This window comes from Salmo salar, chromosome ssa20, assembly GCF_905237065.1.
Source record: "Salmo salar chromosome ssa20, Ssal_v3.1, whole genome shotgun sequence".
Classification (NCBI taxonomy): domain Eukaryota; kingdom Metazoa; phylum Chordata; class Actinopteri; order Salmoniformes; family Salmonidae; genus Salmo; species Salmo salar.
Genome location: NC_059461.1, coordinates 33,065,807 through 33,084,657, shown reverse-complemented (window position 1 = coordinate 33,084,657; position 18,851 = coordinate 33,065,807). Strand labels below are relative to the sequence as shown.

General features: G+C 43.6%; 1 protein-coding gene across 10 annotated transcripts in view; it reads right to left on the bottom strand.

Moving 5' to 3' along the window:
* The window catches only part of LOC106580457 (autism susceptibility gene 2 protein), a 433,496-nt gene that overhangs the window by 178,964 nt on the left and 235,681 nt on the right, over positions 1-18,851 (bottom strand). For 2 of the 10 annotated variants that reach the window (XM_045703231.1, XM_045703232.1), the window contains one exon: positions 1,880-1,924. The exons of the other annotated variants lie outside the window; for them this stretch is intronic. In XM_045703231.1, the coding sequence (XP_045559187.1) occupies positions 1,880-1,924 (45 nt within the window). The remainder of the gene's footprint in view (positions 1-1,879; positions 1,925-18,851) is intronic. 10 annotated transcript variants of the gene reach the window in all.

Here is an 18,851-nt window from a genome sequence, read left to right as displayed (position 1 = left end):
ACATTGGGGAAGAGGAATCCACTGTAATAACTTCTTAAGTGTTTGTCTCAACTTACAGCGGTGCAATCGAAGACGTCTGTGGCCCGCCCGCACATCAATATTATAGTGAGTGAAGTTGTAATGGTCTATAATTGAAAGGGTTCAGATGAAGGTAGGGTCAGGTCAGTGCATACATATATGTCATCCTATCTCTCTCTCTCTCTGTAACTCTTCATAGACGGCATCGTCTCTCTCTCTCTCTCTGTAACTCTTCATACACGTCATCGTCTCTCTCTCTCTCTCTCTCTCTCTCTCTCTCTGTAACTCTAGCTTCATACACGTAATCTCTTTCTTTCATCTCTGTAATGTGTGTTATAAAGCTAGGGTCAGTGCGTACATACTTATCATCCTATCTCTCTCTCTCGTCTCTGAAACACATGCTACTCCTGTGCAGTGATGTCACATCCTGTCTCTATGTTGTTCTAGTAGGCACACCAACACTGAGACTGGGGTGGAAAGGTTAGCGGTTAACTAGCATTAGCTCACAGTAGCAGCACAACATGCTGTGCCCGCAGTATGAGAGCTGTATCCCTGTCCCTGTATGCACTAGTACTAAAGTAGACACAAAGAGCTAAAGTGAGACAGTAGCAGGCGTGCTGTGCTCTGGGGGACCCAGTGTGCTCTCTCTCTCTGCTCTGGGGGGACCCAGCATGTCTCGCTGACCCTGAGCACGGGCCCACAGGGCCTCCCTGAACCCTCCGTGGGCTGGCAGCAGGGTCCCTGTGGAAAAGATAAAGATATAAAGCCACCACAGCGCCGTGTGGTGCGGCTTGGTGAAGTGGGGCCTCCACATCCCGGAGGTGCCGAGTGGCTGCCTACCAGCCCTGGAAGACTGGGAGAGCAGGCTCTCTGAGGCCCCCTCTCTGCTGTCTTTCTTTCCCTGTCTCTATCTCTCTTTTTATGTCTTTCTCTCTCTCTCTTTCTGTCTCTCTCTCTCTTTATGTCTCTTCCTCTCTCTCTCTTTGCCTTCCTGATAGCTTTCCCAGAAAATGAGAACTCAATTAATTCTGTGGAAATGAGGGCTACGGAGGAGGAGGCCCTGGAGACCAGAGAGAGAGAGCGAGAGAGCAGAGCGGAGCTCCCTGTCGATTCTATGGCCTGGTTAAGGAAAACACAGGCAGAGCTGTGACTGGGTGCACAGGGGAGCAAGGAAGCGAGGTGTGCATTAAGTCTTTAGCCAAGTTAATCCTGTCTACAGTTCAAACATGGCTGATGAACGCTCCTCATTACAGAGCCAAGTGGAGCGAAGGGGGACATGATCACAAACCAGTCACACTGGGAGAGAGAGAGAGAGAGAGAGAGAGAGAGAGAGAGAGAGAGAGAGAGAGAGAGAGGGCTGAGCACTAGCTAAATGAGCTCAAAGCCCGGAGATGTATTTAAAACAAAGCTGACACTCAATACCTCCCAATACTTGCACATACATTACTCAATACTTGGACAAAGAATATCTCTCATAACCTTTTAGTGACTTAATGCATTCCAACTGTCAAGCATAATCATACTGCCTAGAGGCACAAAGGCTGATATAATCTAAACAAACAAACATATTCTGATATGTTGTGGCTTGAGTATGTGAGAGGGAATCTTCCTATGAGTGCTATGCCTATGTATGTATATTCTTAAACTATCTAATACATGCAATCAATCAACCTGTGTGTATACATATTACATATATTATAGAATCATACAAAGCTATACAATGACCCAAATACTGGCCATAACATCTTTGCCTCTGTCTGCAGTCTGCACATATAGAGAAGTGCAAACAAGGGTGAAAATGGTAGGAGTGTGTGTGTGTGTGCACATGCATGCATGTGACCCTTAGCTTATGTGACCTCACCTTATGTCTCCCAAACGAGGGCTCGCCTCTTTTTAAAGAAGTGAACTGCAAAGAAGAGACAACAGTCATTAATCGGTGTGGGTCTGTCTGTCTACCGCCACCGTGCTTGCCTAGCCTGGCTTGGCCTGCTGCTATATTAAGATCTGGTGCACAGCCATCCCGCCTGGCGTACGTACGTCAGCTCTTTTTCTCCTGGCCTTGCAGAGCTAGCAGAGGAGGGCGCAGCTGTTGCAAGAGGATGTTGCCAGGTTTGAGGTCACAAAAACACAGAGACACTGAGAAGCAGGAATGTGACGGTATGTTCAATCTTAATGTCCTCCTCCACTTACACTACATGACGGTGGTCCTGTGTGACTGAGTTAGTAAGTGTGTGGCACTAGTAATGGCAGGGTCATGGGTTAAATGCCCGCGGGGTCTTATATCCTCAACTATATGCACTCAGTGTTCTAAGCCACTTTGGATAAAAGGTGTGTTAGGCTATGCTAGGTTTGCAAACTATAAGCAAGGCTAGACAGTGCAAATAACTCAATCTGAACATAAACCGTTTTCTCAGACATTGGGCATATTTTTCCATGTGTGCTTTGTTGTCTGTTATATTTAATATCGAGCCCAAAGGAAAGAGAGTGAGACACAAATATATATATTTTTTTTTTTCTGCACTTGTAAAGATCATACATCACCTAGTGAGGCGTTATATACGTAAACCCCTTCAGTTCATCAGAGTCAAACTTTCAGCACTCAAAGATATTTCCTGGCGTACATTAAGGCTTCCTAGCTTTATATTACTCTACCTCAAGCTCCCATTTACCCCTACCCCCCTAACCCAATCCCCCTGCCCCACATTCCGCCTCTTAGGAAAACCTAGTAAAACTGGCCAGCCAGACAGTTCCACAATTTCATATGATAAATAACATGTATGTTAAGAGTCAGGGGGGATTGTAGCCAATGTGTTTCCAAGAAAATCAGTCTGCCACCAGTACTTAAAGTGATTGAATAACCTGTAAACAGAAGCTGCAGGCTTTCTTGCTCCTGTCTGGGAGATACTAATATGGTTGTGCTTGGAGCAAACTAGCTAAGAAAGGAGAGGAAAAATGAAAGAAGTGAAGTTCATGAACTAAGCAGTAAGTGCAGGAGCTTTTAAAAATACCTCTCTGTCTCTGCACTTTGCCTTATCCGTGAAGCCAAACTGCAGACCGAGGAAACACAAGGCTAAAGAGCGATAAGCGTTGAGCCAGTCATAAGACACCCCGGTTCAATGGATGACTGTTTCCTCACATTACCCAAATTAAAATCAAATCTGTCTTTAAAGGTCTCATAAAAAGCCATATGAGGATAGTTTCCTTGCCACCCCCCTCTCTCCCTCTCTCTTTTCTCCCCTTTACACTTCTGAAGAGAATCAATTATCCTTTGTTCACATTTCTTATAAAGTCCTCTTTGCTCTCATGCCAACATCTTCTCCCTATCTGTAAAATCCATCACAGCCATTTTTTGGCAGATTTGCCGGGGAGCCACAGTATATCCAATTGAGAAAGTTTGGAGGAAGCAGATAGGGCTTGTTGATGTTGCAGGCGACATTAGGCGCGAGATAAGCGTGAAAATGACTTAAGCACACAATTTAGTCATTATGCTGAAAGAAGGCCTTTGTTGTGTCCTCAATGCGTCAGCTGACAGTGATACTGTATTTAGACTATAATAACAACAGCCAAAACAGCACACAACTCTAACATACCTAGATGCCATGAATGAAAGCCAGGTGGGCTTTTAATAAAAAGAAGCATGTGGCATTTTAATACGAGACAGACAGTGGTTTAACAAGTTTGCCATTCAGTGCGAAATGTATCCGGTGACTCTAGGATGTCGTACATGACAAAATCTGTCCTAAGTATTTGACCAAATCCTTGTTTTAGTGTTTCCTCTGTTTAAAAAAACAAAAAGTGTTGCAGACCTAAAAGACGTGTTAAATACCCTAGTATAGAGACAGGCAAGCAAGCAGGCTATTTAATGTAGGCCTGCTGCCTAGCTGTAAGCTCTTTAGCGTAGGCCTACTGCCTAGCTGTAAGCTCTTTAGCGTAGGCCTACTGCCTAGCTGTTAGCTCTTTAGCATAGGCCTGCTGCCTAGCTGTTAGCTCTTTAGCGTAGGCCTACTGCCTAGCTGTAAGCTCTTTAGCGTAGGCCTACTGCCTAGCTGTTAGCTCTTTAGCATAGGCCTGCTGCCTAGCTGTTAGCTCTTTAGCATAGGCCTGCTGCCTAGCTGTTAGCTCTTTAGCGTAGGCCTACTGCCTAGTTGTTAGCCGTTTAGCGTAGGCCTGCTGCCTAGCTGTTAGCTCTTTAGCGTAGGCCTACTGCCTAGCTGTAAGCTCTTTAGCGTAGGCCTGCTGCCTAGCTGTTAGCTCATTTGCGTAGGCCTGCTGCCTAGCTGTTAGCTCATTTGCGTAGGCCTGCTGCCTAGTTGTTACAGCCTTTGTGTGGTTGAGGTTTTCTGCAGAAAATGGTGTTAACTGTAGCAAAATGTGGGGAAGAAAGAAAGTGCAGAGTAAAATGTTAAATCCCTGAATGTAACAGCAGGCCGTTTCACTTATGGTGAGCCATAGTGCTACTGGAGAACAACATATGTGCCATTTGTGAAAAACACACAAAGAGAGATATGAGTTGCTAATGTGAAAATTAGTGAGAGTGAGCGAAGCCACAGACCGACCTATTAGTAGCATGGGCTGCCTCGCCTGAGCAGAGACCTGCCCTGATGACAGACAGAGTTAGCCTTGCAGAGCAACCTACACTTCAGTTTACCACCACCAAGCCAGAACCCTTCAATCATTCAGCCATCCTGCCTCTGACCTGCTGCTAGCGAAACCAAGATAAGAAACGAAAGACAAGTTAGCCATTTAGTTTTGTTTGTCCTCTCTGGCCTCCTTTAGTTTAGTGAAACCTAAACCACATTAGGGCCTTAATCCCTAGATGAGAAGTGGGGATGCTGCTGCAGCAGCAGACAGACAGATAAGGATGAGACACCTGGTGAATAACACCTTTGTGATGGACCAGACCACAGAGGAAGCTAGGCTCAGACTTGGCCCTGTGTCCCACTGCTAATTTGATGACCGTTACCCCTACTGACTACACTCAGCTTCAGAGGCAGGCCGTATCCTTTTACTTCCCTCTGGTCACCTTAAAATAACAAGGTCCGCTGCATCAACAGAATAGATTAAATTGAGCAGAAATGAACCCAGTTCAATGGCTTTGGCTCCGGCCTGTGGGAGGTTCCAGGAAGAGATGACAGCCCTGTTGGAGCCAGAGCATCAGTTGACTCTGACAAATTATTCAAAAGGTTTGTTGTGATTGGCCGGTGCTCGAGTACAGGGGTCAGGACAGGGGTGGAGCTACACAGCATTTACAACGTAAAGCTGAAATCCTTAATTGAAACAATAACAAAGCGGCCACCCCTCTGTTTTGCTAAAAGCTGAGGGATGGCCCTGGATAAATCTAACCACTCTCAAATTCATAGAGGGAGCTAAGAACGCAAGGACTAACCATCCATGATATAAAAATCATAGTTTTAACCATGTTTTGAGGCTATACAGTGTTTGTTTACATTTACTTTGTTTACAAACATTGGAGTAAAGCGTTTATTTTGGGTTCTGATGAGGCATTTAAAAGTTATATTCTTCAAGAATCAATGAGTATATATCATTCATTTATACGTTCAAAATGGATGTGGCTATTAAGGATTCTAGCTTTAAGTTTAAAAAGGAAGTGGCACTACACTGTACATGTAGGAAACGCTAAATTTACAAACCTAAAGTGTGTTTAAATCATATACTGTATACTACTGTGAATCAGTAGTATGTGTCTACCAGTGGCTATACATCTCCAATTACAGGTTGTATTGAATGTGGTAGAATGGGAAGCACCGCCACCAAGCATCTCAAGAGAAATCATGCGTGGCTGACAGGAAGAGGAGCATGTAGGAGGACTCCTTTAATAATTGTACCCTCCATGTATTCACCATCACAGGCATAGGTCAACCTGAAATTTGTAATTATAGTAATTGTAAGCCCGGCGAATGGGCCTCCAATACACCCTTCACCATTACGTTGAAAATATACTGTGTGCCATCCAGGATGAGCCCACCGAAAGCAAAGTATATGTCTCAGTTGATGAGCTCTGCTATGACAGACGGTGGAGAGCTGTGGAAATGAAAGACGGTGGAGAGCTGTGGAAATGAAAGATGGTGGAGAGACTGTGGAAATGAAAGATGGTTGCGAGACTGTGGAAATGAAAGACGGTGATGAGACTGTGGATATGAAAGACGGAGAGCTGTGGAAATGAAAGACGGAGAGACTGTGGAAATGAAAGACGGTGGAGAGACTGTGGAAATGAAAGACGGTGGAGAGACTGTGGAAATGAAAGACGGAAAGACTGTGGAAATGAAAGACGGTGGAGAGACTGTGGATATGAAAGACGGTGGAGAGACTGTGGATATGAAAGACGGAGAGCTGTGGAAATGAAAGACGGTGGAGAGACTGTGGAAATGAAAGACGGAGAGTTGTGGAAATGAAAGACGGTGGAGAGACTGTGGAAATGAAAGACGGTGGAGAGACTGTGGAAATGAAAGACGGTGATGAGACTGTGGAAATGAAAGACGGTGGAGAGACTGTGGAAATGAAAGACGGTGGAGAGACTGTGAATATGAAAGATGGAGTGCTGTGGAAATGAAAGACGGTGGAGAGACTGTGGAAATGAAAGACGGAGAGTTGTGGAAATGAAAGACAATGGAGAGACTGTGGAAATGAAAGACAGTTGAGAGACTGTGGAAATGAAGGATGGTGGAGAGACTGTGGAAATAAAAGATGGTGGAGGGACTGTGGATATGAAAGACGGTGGAGAGACTGTGGATATGAAAGATGGTGGAGAGACTGTGGATATGAAAGATGGTGGAGAGACTATGGAAATGAAAGACGGTGGAGAGACTGTGGATATGAAAGACGGTGGAGAGACTGTGGATATGAAAGACGGAGAGCTGTGGAAATAAAAGACGGTGGAGAGACTGTGGAAATGAAAGACTGTGGAGAGACTGTAGAAATAAAAGATGGTGGAGAGATGTGGATATGAAAGACGGTGGAGAGACTGTGGAAATAAAAGATGGTGGAGAGACTGTGGATATGAAAGACAGTGGAGAGACTGTGGATATGAAAGACGGTGGAGAGACTGTGGAAATAAAAGATGGTGGAGAGACTGTGGATATGAAAGACGGTGGAGAGACTGTGGAAATAAAAGATGGTGGAGAGACTGTGGATATGAAAGACAGTGGAGAGCCTGTGGATATGAAAGACAGTGGAGAGACTGTGGAAATGAAAGACAGTGGAGACTGTGGATATGAAAGACAGTGGAGAGACTGTGGAAATAAAAGATGGTGGAGAGACTGTGGATATGAAAGACGGTGGAGAGACTGTGGATATGAAAGACGGTGGAGAGACTGTGGAAATAAAAGATGGTGGAGAGACTGTGGATATGAAAGACGGTGGAGAGACTGTGGATATGAAAGATGGTGGAGAGACTGTGGATATGAAAGACGGTGGAGAGACTGTGGATATGAAAGATGGTGGAGAGACTGTGGATATGAAAGACGGTGGAGAGACTGTGGATATGAAAGACGGTGGAGAGACTGTGGAAATGAAAGACAGTGGAGACTGTGGATATGAAAGACAGTGGAGAGCTGTGGAAATGTCTCAGTACCTGTCATAACCACCACTTCTGACAGTCTGTCACTGTGGCAGAGCCCTGAAGAAACCTTTACAGTTGTAAAGTGGGCTAGATAAAGCACGGTGATATGAATAGCAGGGTTCCGGGTTTGATTTCCACATTGGCCATATACTGTATATTAAAGTCGCTTTAGACACTGCTAAATTACCATTTATAATTCATTCCCATACATAGAATAAATAACATGTCAACACTAGAGTGTGCATGATATTCTAAACTGAGGTGAACCACATCTTCAACCTAAGCCAACCCAAACAAATTCAGAGAGATACACACAAACAGCAAATGTGTATCCACATGTACCAGTACCGAAAAAAAGACCCACTTAAAAGCCTACTGCACAATAGCCTGGCAATTAGCGGGTAGAGAGGAGGAACGACAGATCGGTTACAGTTGTTGAATGCTAACTACAGCGTTTTACGGTGGCGAGGAGATAACGAGTTACTGCGTCAGAGAGAAGTGTGTTGCCGCGTGCGGTCTTTAACGAGGAGCTGTGGAAATCTATGACACTTAAAATCAGTGACAATGAATTGCTACTGGGCCTGTCAGCGAGCAGCGTCTTCCAGCGCCTGGCCCTCCTCCCTTTGTCCTAATGAAGGCAGACATTAATTTCTCCTCTTTCAGAACTCATTCTAATGCTTTAGATGCAAGGAATTAGGCTTACTCAGCTCTGCTCTGTCTGGACAACAACAACAAAACTGGTGAGACTGAGAATAATTCAATCTATAATGTGTATAGATGCAACTGAATACATATAGTTTGCTATACTGTCATAGTTTTCTACTTTTACATTTCCCTCAAACAGTTAAGATGCTCTGACACATCAGTGGCAACAAATGTCTCTAAAAACTCCACCATCACCTCCTACATGCATGTCCCCACGACCATTAAGCTGTTGTTATGGCAGCCATATAGTAGACAAAACAACGAGCTTATAGAACTCATAGATATGAACAGAACATATACAAATCCAGGGTCATGTTGAAGGAAAATACTCTGTGGGTGGGGGGCAAAGCAAAGCATGTGAATTAAAGTCCATTCCTGCCCATTTTAGCAACAGGATACAGGGCTTGGTAAAATCCCAGGGTTAATATGGTCATGTTATGAGCCTATGCTCTGGAATCTGGGCTAGATGGAACCATTGATATGAGCTGAGCACTAATGCCAGGGACGAATGCTTAAGATGATCCATACCTCATGATTTATAGAAATCCCAGAGACATACTTCAAAGTTCCACCATTGGCCCAGACAGACCCTTTTAAACTGTGGTGATGCGTGACTGCTCGGACTTCTGCTGTGTTAATCCAGCTACTACACTACCAATAGGTAGGCTAGGCTACTACACTCCCTCCCTGAGGCTTTATCAACAGTATACTGTACACTACACTGTTTTTATAGACAATTACATCAGTTACAGTGGCTGCATGGGGCATATAGGGCTATACTAGTGATAATATTAGGTCTAATAGACATGCTGAATAATTTAAGCAGTCTGTTTTCAACTCTCATTCTCTACCAAATTACAGAGTATTTAAACTGTGTGAGGCAAGGATGTGCACAAAATGTGGGCGTCTTACTGTCGTTTAGCTATACCTCAAGTCTGTGTTTCAATATGGGAAACAATTCTAATGTTCCTATGGATCATCTAGTCCACTGGTTAAAGTTAGACGGTCAAACTGAGTAACTGAGAAAACTAAGTAGGGTGTAATATGATTTGATTTTAGACACACATGTGTGTTTTGTCAACCTATCATGATAACAAAAGCACTATCTTCTGGGTGAATCTATAGATGATAGCATAGCATTTAACCTAGAATAGCGATGCTTTGCTATTGTAGCTTGTTCTTTACCATGGGCTGCAGTCTAGTTAAATAAAGGTTAAAAGTCTACTGGTAGAAGAGAGAGGAGATTAAGGAGAATATATTTTGAAACCAGAGAGGTTGAGAGAGACAGAGAGAGAGATAGACGGACGGACGGACGGACGGACGGACGGACGGGGGGGGGGTATGGGAGATGAGATGCTGTTCTGTTCAGATGTCAATAAAAACAGGTGTTAACCAGATTAGCTAAAATGTTAAGAGGCAGGCTAATCCTCACCCAGATCCAGCAACGATCCACCCGGCCACAGAATACTAATACCCAGGACGCACCATTAACTCACAGACCAGGGTTGAGTGGGGGTTGGGCGGAGGGGTTTAGTAAGAGCACTATAATAGTAGTGATCCGCCAGTCAGAGACAGGCCCATATCCATCAGTACTAAGCTACATACAGGAAGAGAAGAATGAGAGCTGTTATCTTCTCTCTGAGAGAGAGGGCTCCTGTCTTTGAGTGGTCATTTCAGGCCTTTGACCACCTCTTTCCTCCTAACAATTGACTTTAACACAAGGAGCACTGTATCTATGGAGAGAGCAAAAACGTCCACTTTGATGTTCCATCTAATGGTAGCCTACACTGGATCCTGTTCTAGTACTCTCTTCACTCTGCGTATCAAGCTATGGTACATTTGACTTGTTATCAACAATGTCATAAAACATTCTGTTCTGTCCAAATGGATAATAGAACAGAAAATGCGTACCATGCTTACAATAAATACATTTCTAGGAGGCGCCATGTTATGGCTACCCTGAGTATTTGCACTTTACCTCTACCTACATGTACATATTACTTCGACTAACCTGTGCCCCCACACATTGACTCTGTACCGGTACCACCTGTACATAGCCTCGTTACTGTTATTTTATTGCTGCTTTTTAATTATTTTTTCTTTTTGTTTTTTGTTTTTGTTTTTTTCTTTCTTTATATATTTTGTACTTCAGTTTATTTTAGTAAATACTTTAACACTTGTTTTTCTGAAAACTGCATTGTTGGTTAAGGGCTTGTAAGTAAGCATTTCACTGTAAGGTGTTGTATTCGGCGCATGTGACAAATACAATTTGATTGGATTTGATTCATCAAGCAGGCCTTTTAACAAGATTGACCATCCTCACCACAGTTCAGCTCACTCCTATCAGCGCAGTTTCTTGCAGTCAAGTTTGTCATTATGTGTTCGTACCTCTATATACCATAGCGTGGGTTATTATCACTGTTCTCCCTTCCAAGAAGATCAGCTGAGCTGTTTGCTGTCATTTATTTCAGGTAAATGTGGTAGAACTTTGTGGAATATAATGCCCTGTTGTCCTTCAGCGATGAAGAGCTATTTCAAAGAACTGAGAAAAATCTGTCTCAAGAGGAGCACAAAAATCTAAGTTTAAATAAAAGTGCACCAAAGTTAAAGATCAAATGCAGCCATTTTATCTCAATATCAAATCATTTCTGGGTAACATTGAAGTACCTTACTGTGATTTTTTCTAATTAAAATGGGAAAAAATAAACAAAAATAGCTTCTTAGCAAAGAGCAATTTCTCAAGCAAGAATTTTGCTAGGACTGTCTGGGATTGGTCTGAGTGGGGAGGGGAAAACTGAAAACTAGCTGTTTGAAACTCTCTTTCTTACTGATCTATTACTTAACTTACCACCTGGTGATGTCACCAGGCAGGCCAAAACAGGCTAAAATTTCAGGCGGTCTTATCGAACAGCTCTTACACTAAAAGAGCAATTTTCAAAAATGTCACATCATTATTCCTACCTCATAGTGTGAAAAGATACACCACCGTTCAAAAGTTTGGGGTCACTTAGAAATGTCCTTGCTTAAAAAATAAAAAAGCAAATTTTTTGGTCCATTAAAATAACATTGACTTGATAAGAAATACAGTGTAGACATTGTTAATGTTGTAAATGACTATTGTAGCTGGAAACGGCTGATTTTTAATGGAATATCTACATAGGCGTACAGAGGCCCATTATCAGCAACCATCACTCCTGTGTTCTAATGGCACATTGTGTTAGCTAATCCAAGTTTATAATTTTAAAAGGCTAATTGATCATTAGAAAACCCTTTTGCAATTATGTTTGATTACAGGCGCAAAGAACTTTCTTCTGAAACTCGTCAGTCTATTCTTGTTCTGAGAAATGAAGGCTATTCCATGTGAGAAATTGCCAAGAAACTGAAGATCTCGTACAATGGTGTGTAGTACTACTCCCTTCACAGAACAGCGCAAACTGGTTCTAACCAGAATAGAAAGAGGAGTGGGAGGCCCCGGTGCACAACTGAGCAAGAGGACAAGTACATTAGTGTCTAGTTTGAGAAACAGACGCCTCACATGTCCTCAACTGGCAGCTTCATTAAATCGTACCCGCAAAACACCAGTCTCAACTTCAGCAGTGAAGAGGTGACTCCGCGATGCTAGCCTTCTAGACAGAAACTTTAAGAAAGTTTCTATGAATCATTTAGTTCTAAACTGGTATAAAAAGGCCAGATTCCACATTTAGGTATTTTGTATTCATTATGTATTCATTGCTGCAGCTAAACATTTTTTAACACAAACAAGTATCACCTTGCGCAAATGTGTAATAACACCTCTGACAGAGAAAAAGCACAACCTCACACATGCAGCGGCAAGCAGTGGTGCCTACAAGTAAACAAACCCGCAATCTGATTGTGACAACTCCACTCTCTCTCTCTCTTTCAACGTGGAATCTGCATCCTTTGCTATTCTGTAAACAACAAACACCTTAGTAGGGAGAACAATTCATTGTGACAGACAGCAATCACTGTCGCACTCCACCCACTTAGAATGGAGCCTTTGCCCCCCTATCTGATGGCATCCCATAATCAACTCAGCAGCCGACGACTAGGCGGCTAGGCTCACAGGCATGAGGGCTCACAGGGCTGAACGATCACAGTTCGGGCGTCCTCATTTGTAAACACCACCTGCTTGTTCACACACCTCCTTGTTGGGTGGTATTAGCGTGAGCGTGAAATTAGATTCTGCATACAGCCAGTCCAGCTTGCACCACATCTGACTTTACTAGCAAGCATGAAGAATGTATGGTCACTTAAGTGAGAGAGGTTGGGTTGACGGTGGGTGGGAGGGTTTGGTTGGGGGGGAGGGGGTTGGTGACATGCATACAGCACAAATCTGCCGCAGGGCCCTCAACTATTTAAAAAATGTCAGGTGTGAATGTTCCGTATATAGAGGGGAGTGATGCAGTAGATATGTTCATTCTCTGTTGTATGTGACTGTTGATGTGATACTGTATCAATAAACATGCATATGGGTGTATTATTCCTATATTCGATCTAATATTACAAACAAAAACTAAAGCAGGAAGTACCAGTGACTCGCTTAATACGTAAATGGTCAGATAACGCGGATGCTATAGGTCAACATTCACAAGGCCAGACGGATTACCAGGGAGTGTACTCAGAGCATGCACAGACCAACTGGCAAGTGTCTTCACTGACATTTTCAACCTCGCCCTGATCGAGTCTGTAATACCCACCTGTTTCAAGCAGACCACCATAGTCCCTGTGCCCAAGAACACTAAGGTAACCTGCCTAAATGACTACCGCCCAGTAGCACTCACGTCGGTAGCCATGAAGTTCTTTGAAAGGCTTGTCATAGCTCATATCAACACCATCATCCTGGAAACCTTAAACCCACACCAATTCCCATACCGCCCCAACAGATCCAGAGATGATGCAATCTCAATCGCACTCCACACTGCCCTTTCCCACTTGGACAAAAGGAACACCTATGTTAGAATGCTGATCACTGACTACAGCTCAGCGTTCAACACCATAGTGCCCTCAAAGCTCATCACTAAGCTAAGGACCCTGGGACTAAACACCTCCCTCTGTAACTGGATCCTGGACTTCCTGACGGGCCACCCCCAGGTGGTAAGGGTAGGCAACAGCACATCTGCCACACTGATCCTCAACACCGGGGTGCATGCTTAGTCCCCTCCTGTACTCCCTGTTCACCCATGACTGCGTGGCCAAGCATGACTCCAACACCATCATTAAGTTTGCTGACGACACAGCAGTGATCACTGATCACCGACAATGATGAGACAGCCTATAGAGAGGTCAGAGACCTGGCAGTGCGGTGTGTCATCGCCCCATCTGTAAGTAAAACCAAATATCATTTCAACAACCTCTCCCTCAATGTGAGCAAGACAAAGGAGATGATCGTGGACTACAGGAAAAGGAGGGCCAAACAGGCCCCAATTAACATCGACGGGGCTGTAGTGGAGCGGGTCGAGAGTTTCAAGTTCCTTGGTGTCCACATCACCAACAAACTATCATGGTCCAATCACACCAAGACAGTCGTGAAGAGGGCACGACAACAGCTTTTCTCCCTCAGGAGACCGAAAAGATTTGGCATGGGTCCCCAGATCCTCAAAAGGTTCTACAGCTGCACCATCGAGAGCATCCTGACCGGTTGCATCACCGCCTAGTATGGCAACTGCTCGGCATCCGACCGTAAGGCGCTACAGAGGGTAGTGCGTACAGCCCAATACATCACTGGGGCCAAGCTTCCTGCCATCCAGGACTTAGAGTACCAGTCAAAGTTTGGACAGTTTACTATTTTTACTATTTCCTACATAGTATAATAATAGTGAAGACATCAAAACTATATTAAATAACACATATGGAATCATGTAGTAAGCAAAAAAGTGTTAAACAAATCAAAATATAGCTTATATTTGAGATTCTTCAAAGTATTCTCTCAACCAGCTTCATGAGGTAGTCACCTGGAACGTATTTCAATTAACAGGTGTGCCTTGTTAAAAGCTAATTTGTGGAATTTCTTTCCTTCTTAATGCGTTTGAGCCAATCAGTTGTGTTGTGACAAGGTAGGGGTGGTATACAGAAGATAGCCCTATTTGGTAAAAGACCAAGTCCATATTATTGCAATAACAGCTCAAATAAGCAAAGAGAAACAACAGTCCATCATTACTTCAAGAACTTTGAAGGTTTCTTCAAATGCAGTCGCAAAAACCATCAAGCGCTATGATGAAACTGGCTCACATGAGGACCGCCACAGGAAAGGAAGACCCAGAGTTACCTCTGCTGCAGAGGATAAAAGTTCATTAGAGTTAACTGCACCTCAGATTGCAGTCCAAATAAATGCTTCAAAGAGTTCAAGTAACAGACACATCTCAACATTAACTGTTCAGAGGAGACTGTGAATCAGGCCTTCATGGTTGAATTGCTGCAAAGAAACCACTACAAAAGGACACCAATAATAAGAAGAGACTTGCATGGGCCAAGAAACACGAGCAATGGACATTAGACCTGTGGAAATCTGTCCTTTGGTCTGATGAGTCCAAATTTGAGATTTTTGGTTCTAAGCGCTGTGTCTATGTGAGAAGCAGAGTAGGTGAACGGATTATCTCCTCACCTGTAAATCGCACAGTGAAGCATGGAAGAGGAGGTGTGGTGGTGTGGGGGTGCTTTGTCACTGATTTATTTAGAATTCATGGCACACTTAACCAGCATGGCTATCACAGCATTCTGCAGCAATACGCCATCCCATCTGGTTTGTGCCTAGTTGGACTATCATTTTTTTTCAACAGGACAATGACCAAAATCAACACCTCCAGGCTGTGTAAAGGCTATTTGACCAAGGAGGAGAGTGATGGAGTGCTGCATCAGATGACCTGGCCTCCACAATCACCTGACCTTTACCCAAATGAGATGGTTTGTGATGAGTTTGACCGCAGAGTGAAGGAAAAGGAGCCAACAAGTGCTCAGCATATGTGGGAACTCCTTCAAGACTGTTGGAAAAGCATTCCTCATGAAGCTGGTTGAGAGAATGCCAAGAGTGTGCAAAGCTGTCATCAAGGCAAAGGGTGGCTACTTTGAAGAATCTCAAATATTAAATATATTTGATTTGTTTAACACTTTTTTTGTTACTACATGATTCCATATGTGTTATTTCAAAGTTTGATGCCTTCACTATTATTCTACAATGTAAAAATAAAGAAAAACCCTTGAATGAGTATGAGTCCAAACTTTTGACTGGTACTGTATATACTAGGCGGTGTGAGAGGAAGTCCCAAAGTCATAGACTGTTCTCTCTGCTACCACACTGCTGCAACTCGCTGCTTAGTATCTATGCATAGTCACTTTACCCCTACCTACATGTACAAATGACTGTGACATCGGGTGCTGTAGGTGTCATGGAGGGCAGGTAGTTTGCCCCCAGTGATGCGTTGTGCAGACCGCACCACCCTCTGGAGAGCTTTGCGGTTGAGGGCAGTGCAGTTGCCGTACCAGGCTGTGATACAGCCCGACAGGATGCTCTCGATTGTGCATCTGTAAAAGTGTGTCAGGGTTTTCGGTGACAAGCCAAATTTCTTCAGCCTCCTGAGGTTGAAGGGGTGCTGTTGAGCCTTCTTCACCACACTGTCTGTGTGAGTGGACCATTTCAGTTTATTTGTGATGTGTACGCCGATGAACTTAAAACCTTCCACCTTCTCAACTGCTGTCCCTTTGATGTGGATAGGGGGGTGCTCCCTCTGCTGTTTCTTTAAGTCCACAATCATCTTCTTTGTTTTGTTGACGTTGAGCGCGAGGTTGTTTTCCTCTTCTGTTCAGTGCTCTAACCATAGAGCTAGGAGCAGAGTGATAACTGATGCAGTAGAACTTAGTTAGTGTTGTGTGTGCCTGACATTGACGTCTCTTAAAACACACCTATACACTATTTATTCTACCAAACACTTTAGTCACTCAGCCACTCAACAATGACAGGCATAACGTTAATCACACAGAAATCCCTGCTATCGACAGTATTTAAGAACCACACACGGCCTAAGACAAGTTTGTGCTTGAGCGCTAGTGTTTGGCTAACACAACGGGGGCACATGCCTCACACCTTCTGCGTGATCGCACATAGACAAATCAGGTTTCTTTTGACAGATTTCCTTCCTGAGGTATGATTACATTTCACTGGGAACAAAATGGATATTTACGAGGCCTTAGCTCTTTTTGAACCTGCCTGGCAACACAACCCTAACAACATTCACTTAGTTAGTATACCGGGTGCACTGCTACGTGTGCTTTGTCAAAGTACCCAGACACATCACCTTTAAGCTGCCATGGCCTTGCATCTGTTTGAATATCAATAAAGGTATGAACGGAGAGGGAATGCGAGAGAGAGAGAGGGAGAGAAGAGAGAGAGAGAGAGAGAGAGGAATAGAGAAGGAAGAAAAGGAAGGATGGAAAGGAAGAGAAAAAAACACAATTATAAACCTTCATTTCTTCAGAGAACCATAAAGTCCTCTCCCAGAAGAGCCGCTGAGCACAAATCCATTTCTTTCAGTCGATTACAAGCACAGAGGTTCTCACCTTCATTTGTGAGTCTAATACTCAAACAGTTATGTAGAACACATACCAATTAAACAATTCTGCTCAAATAAGAGGGCCGTGATCTGACGTGATTATGGAGGCCAGGCCCCACGGGAGACCGAGTTATCTGCTCAGGAGCATGGAGAGCGATAGAGCGATTGGAATGGAAAAAAACGAATACTGTATGAAATGTTCCCATGGTAATAAGGCAGGGAGATTGCGTTAATATCGGAGGAGCCGTGCGGAAAAGGTCACTGGATATCTGTAACGCCCACCAGAGTCATGTTGATTGAGGCTGTTCAAACAGATCTGATAATGCTCTCCTCTCTCGCCGTGATCGTCTGACGAGAGAACCAGTGAAAGGTCTAGTGTTTGAGAGCGAGAGAAATTTGTCATTTGTGGAAATTGTGCCTACCGCTGTGCTCTCTCTAACTCAATTTCATATTCACCATGGCAGCTTTTTATGGTTACACCATGCCGCCAATGAAGGGAACACAATTATGAGATGGAAATCAATCAAATCGTTTCGTAAAGGGCTGTGAAAGTTAACGCGTGACATGTTTATCGGTGTAAAAAATGTTGACGGCGTGAATCTCGTCTCCATTTCTTCACCGCGTGGAACCTTTTAAGCGCACGTGCTCCCGCACCGAACCTTTTAAGCGCAGAACACAACACGGAACACAGCTGCAGTCAATGCTGTCGCCTTTACATAGCTAATGAGTGTGTGCCTCTAGCTAAAATCATGTCAAAGTTATGCCCAATATTACCAGAGCTATGTTTTTCGACCTGCCACGGATAAGTGCACATGTCACGGACCGTTTTAAACTACAGTACACGCGGGCTGCTATTTCATGATTTGATAACAAACAACATTGCTTAGCAACCTGATAACTTGACCACTGACTAGGCTATGCACAAATTTGGATGGCAGGAAGAACTGAAGAGGAATAGGCTCTTCAAAGAGATGCTTCAAAGGTAGGCTGCATATGCAAGAGTGGGGTGTGTTTTATTGTGTGTGTGAGAGAGAGGATGTGTGTTTCATGTTTAAGTTTTTAGTACAGTGAAATGCCTTTCTTGCTTGCTCTTTCCCAACAATGCAGTAATCAATATCATAGCCAATAGTGAGAGAGACGAGGTGTGGGAGGGAGAGTGTGGAGGCCTATATGTGTAAAAGTATCTGAACAGTACAGATGGTTACAGTGTTTTCATAACATTGTTGGACAAGTTTAAAAGCTCTTTGTTCTTTGCATCCATGGTGCCAGTTCTTTTTTCCTGTAGTCACACTACAGTTCTTTTTTCCTGTAGTCACACACACACATCCTAGTGGTTAGAGCGTTGGACTAGTAACCCAAAGGTTGCAAAATCGAATCATTGAGCTGACATGGTAAAAATCTGTCGTTCTGCCCCTGAACAAGGCAGTTAACCCACTGTTCCCCGGTAGGTCGTAATTGTAAATAAGAATTTGTTCTTAACTGACTTGCCTAGTTAAATAAATGTAAAAATAAAATAAAAATGTAGAATGCCTGAAGCTGTAATAGTACTTAAAGCTGTGTGTGTGTGTGTGTGTGTGTGTGTGTGTGTGTGTGTGTGTGTGTGTGTGTGTGTGTGTGTGTGTGTGTGTGTGTGTGTGTGTGTGTGTGTGTGTGTGTAAAAGAGAGCGTGTCTGTGCTGTGCACAAGTGTAAACTTCAAGAACATTGATAAGAAGGAGTAGGCCTACTGAAACATTGATAAGAAGGAGTAGGCCTACTGAAACATTGATAAGAAAGAGTAGGCCTACTGAAACATTGATAAGAAAGAGTAGGCCTACTGAAACATTGATAAGAAGGAGTAGGCCTACTGAAACATTGACAAGAAGGAGTAGACCTACTGAAACATTGATAAGGAGTAGGCCTACTGAAACATTGATAAGAAGGAGTAGACCTACTGAAACATTGATAAGAAGGAGTAGTCCTACTGAAACATTGATAAGAAGGAGT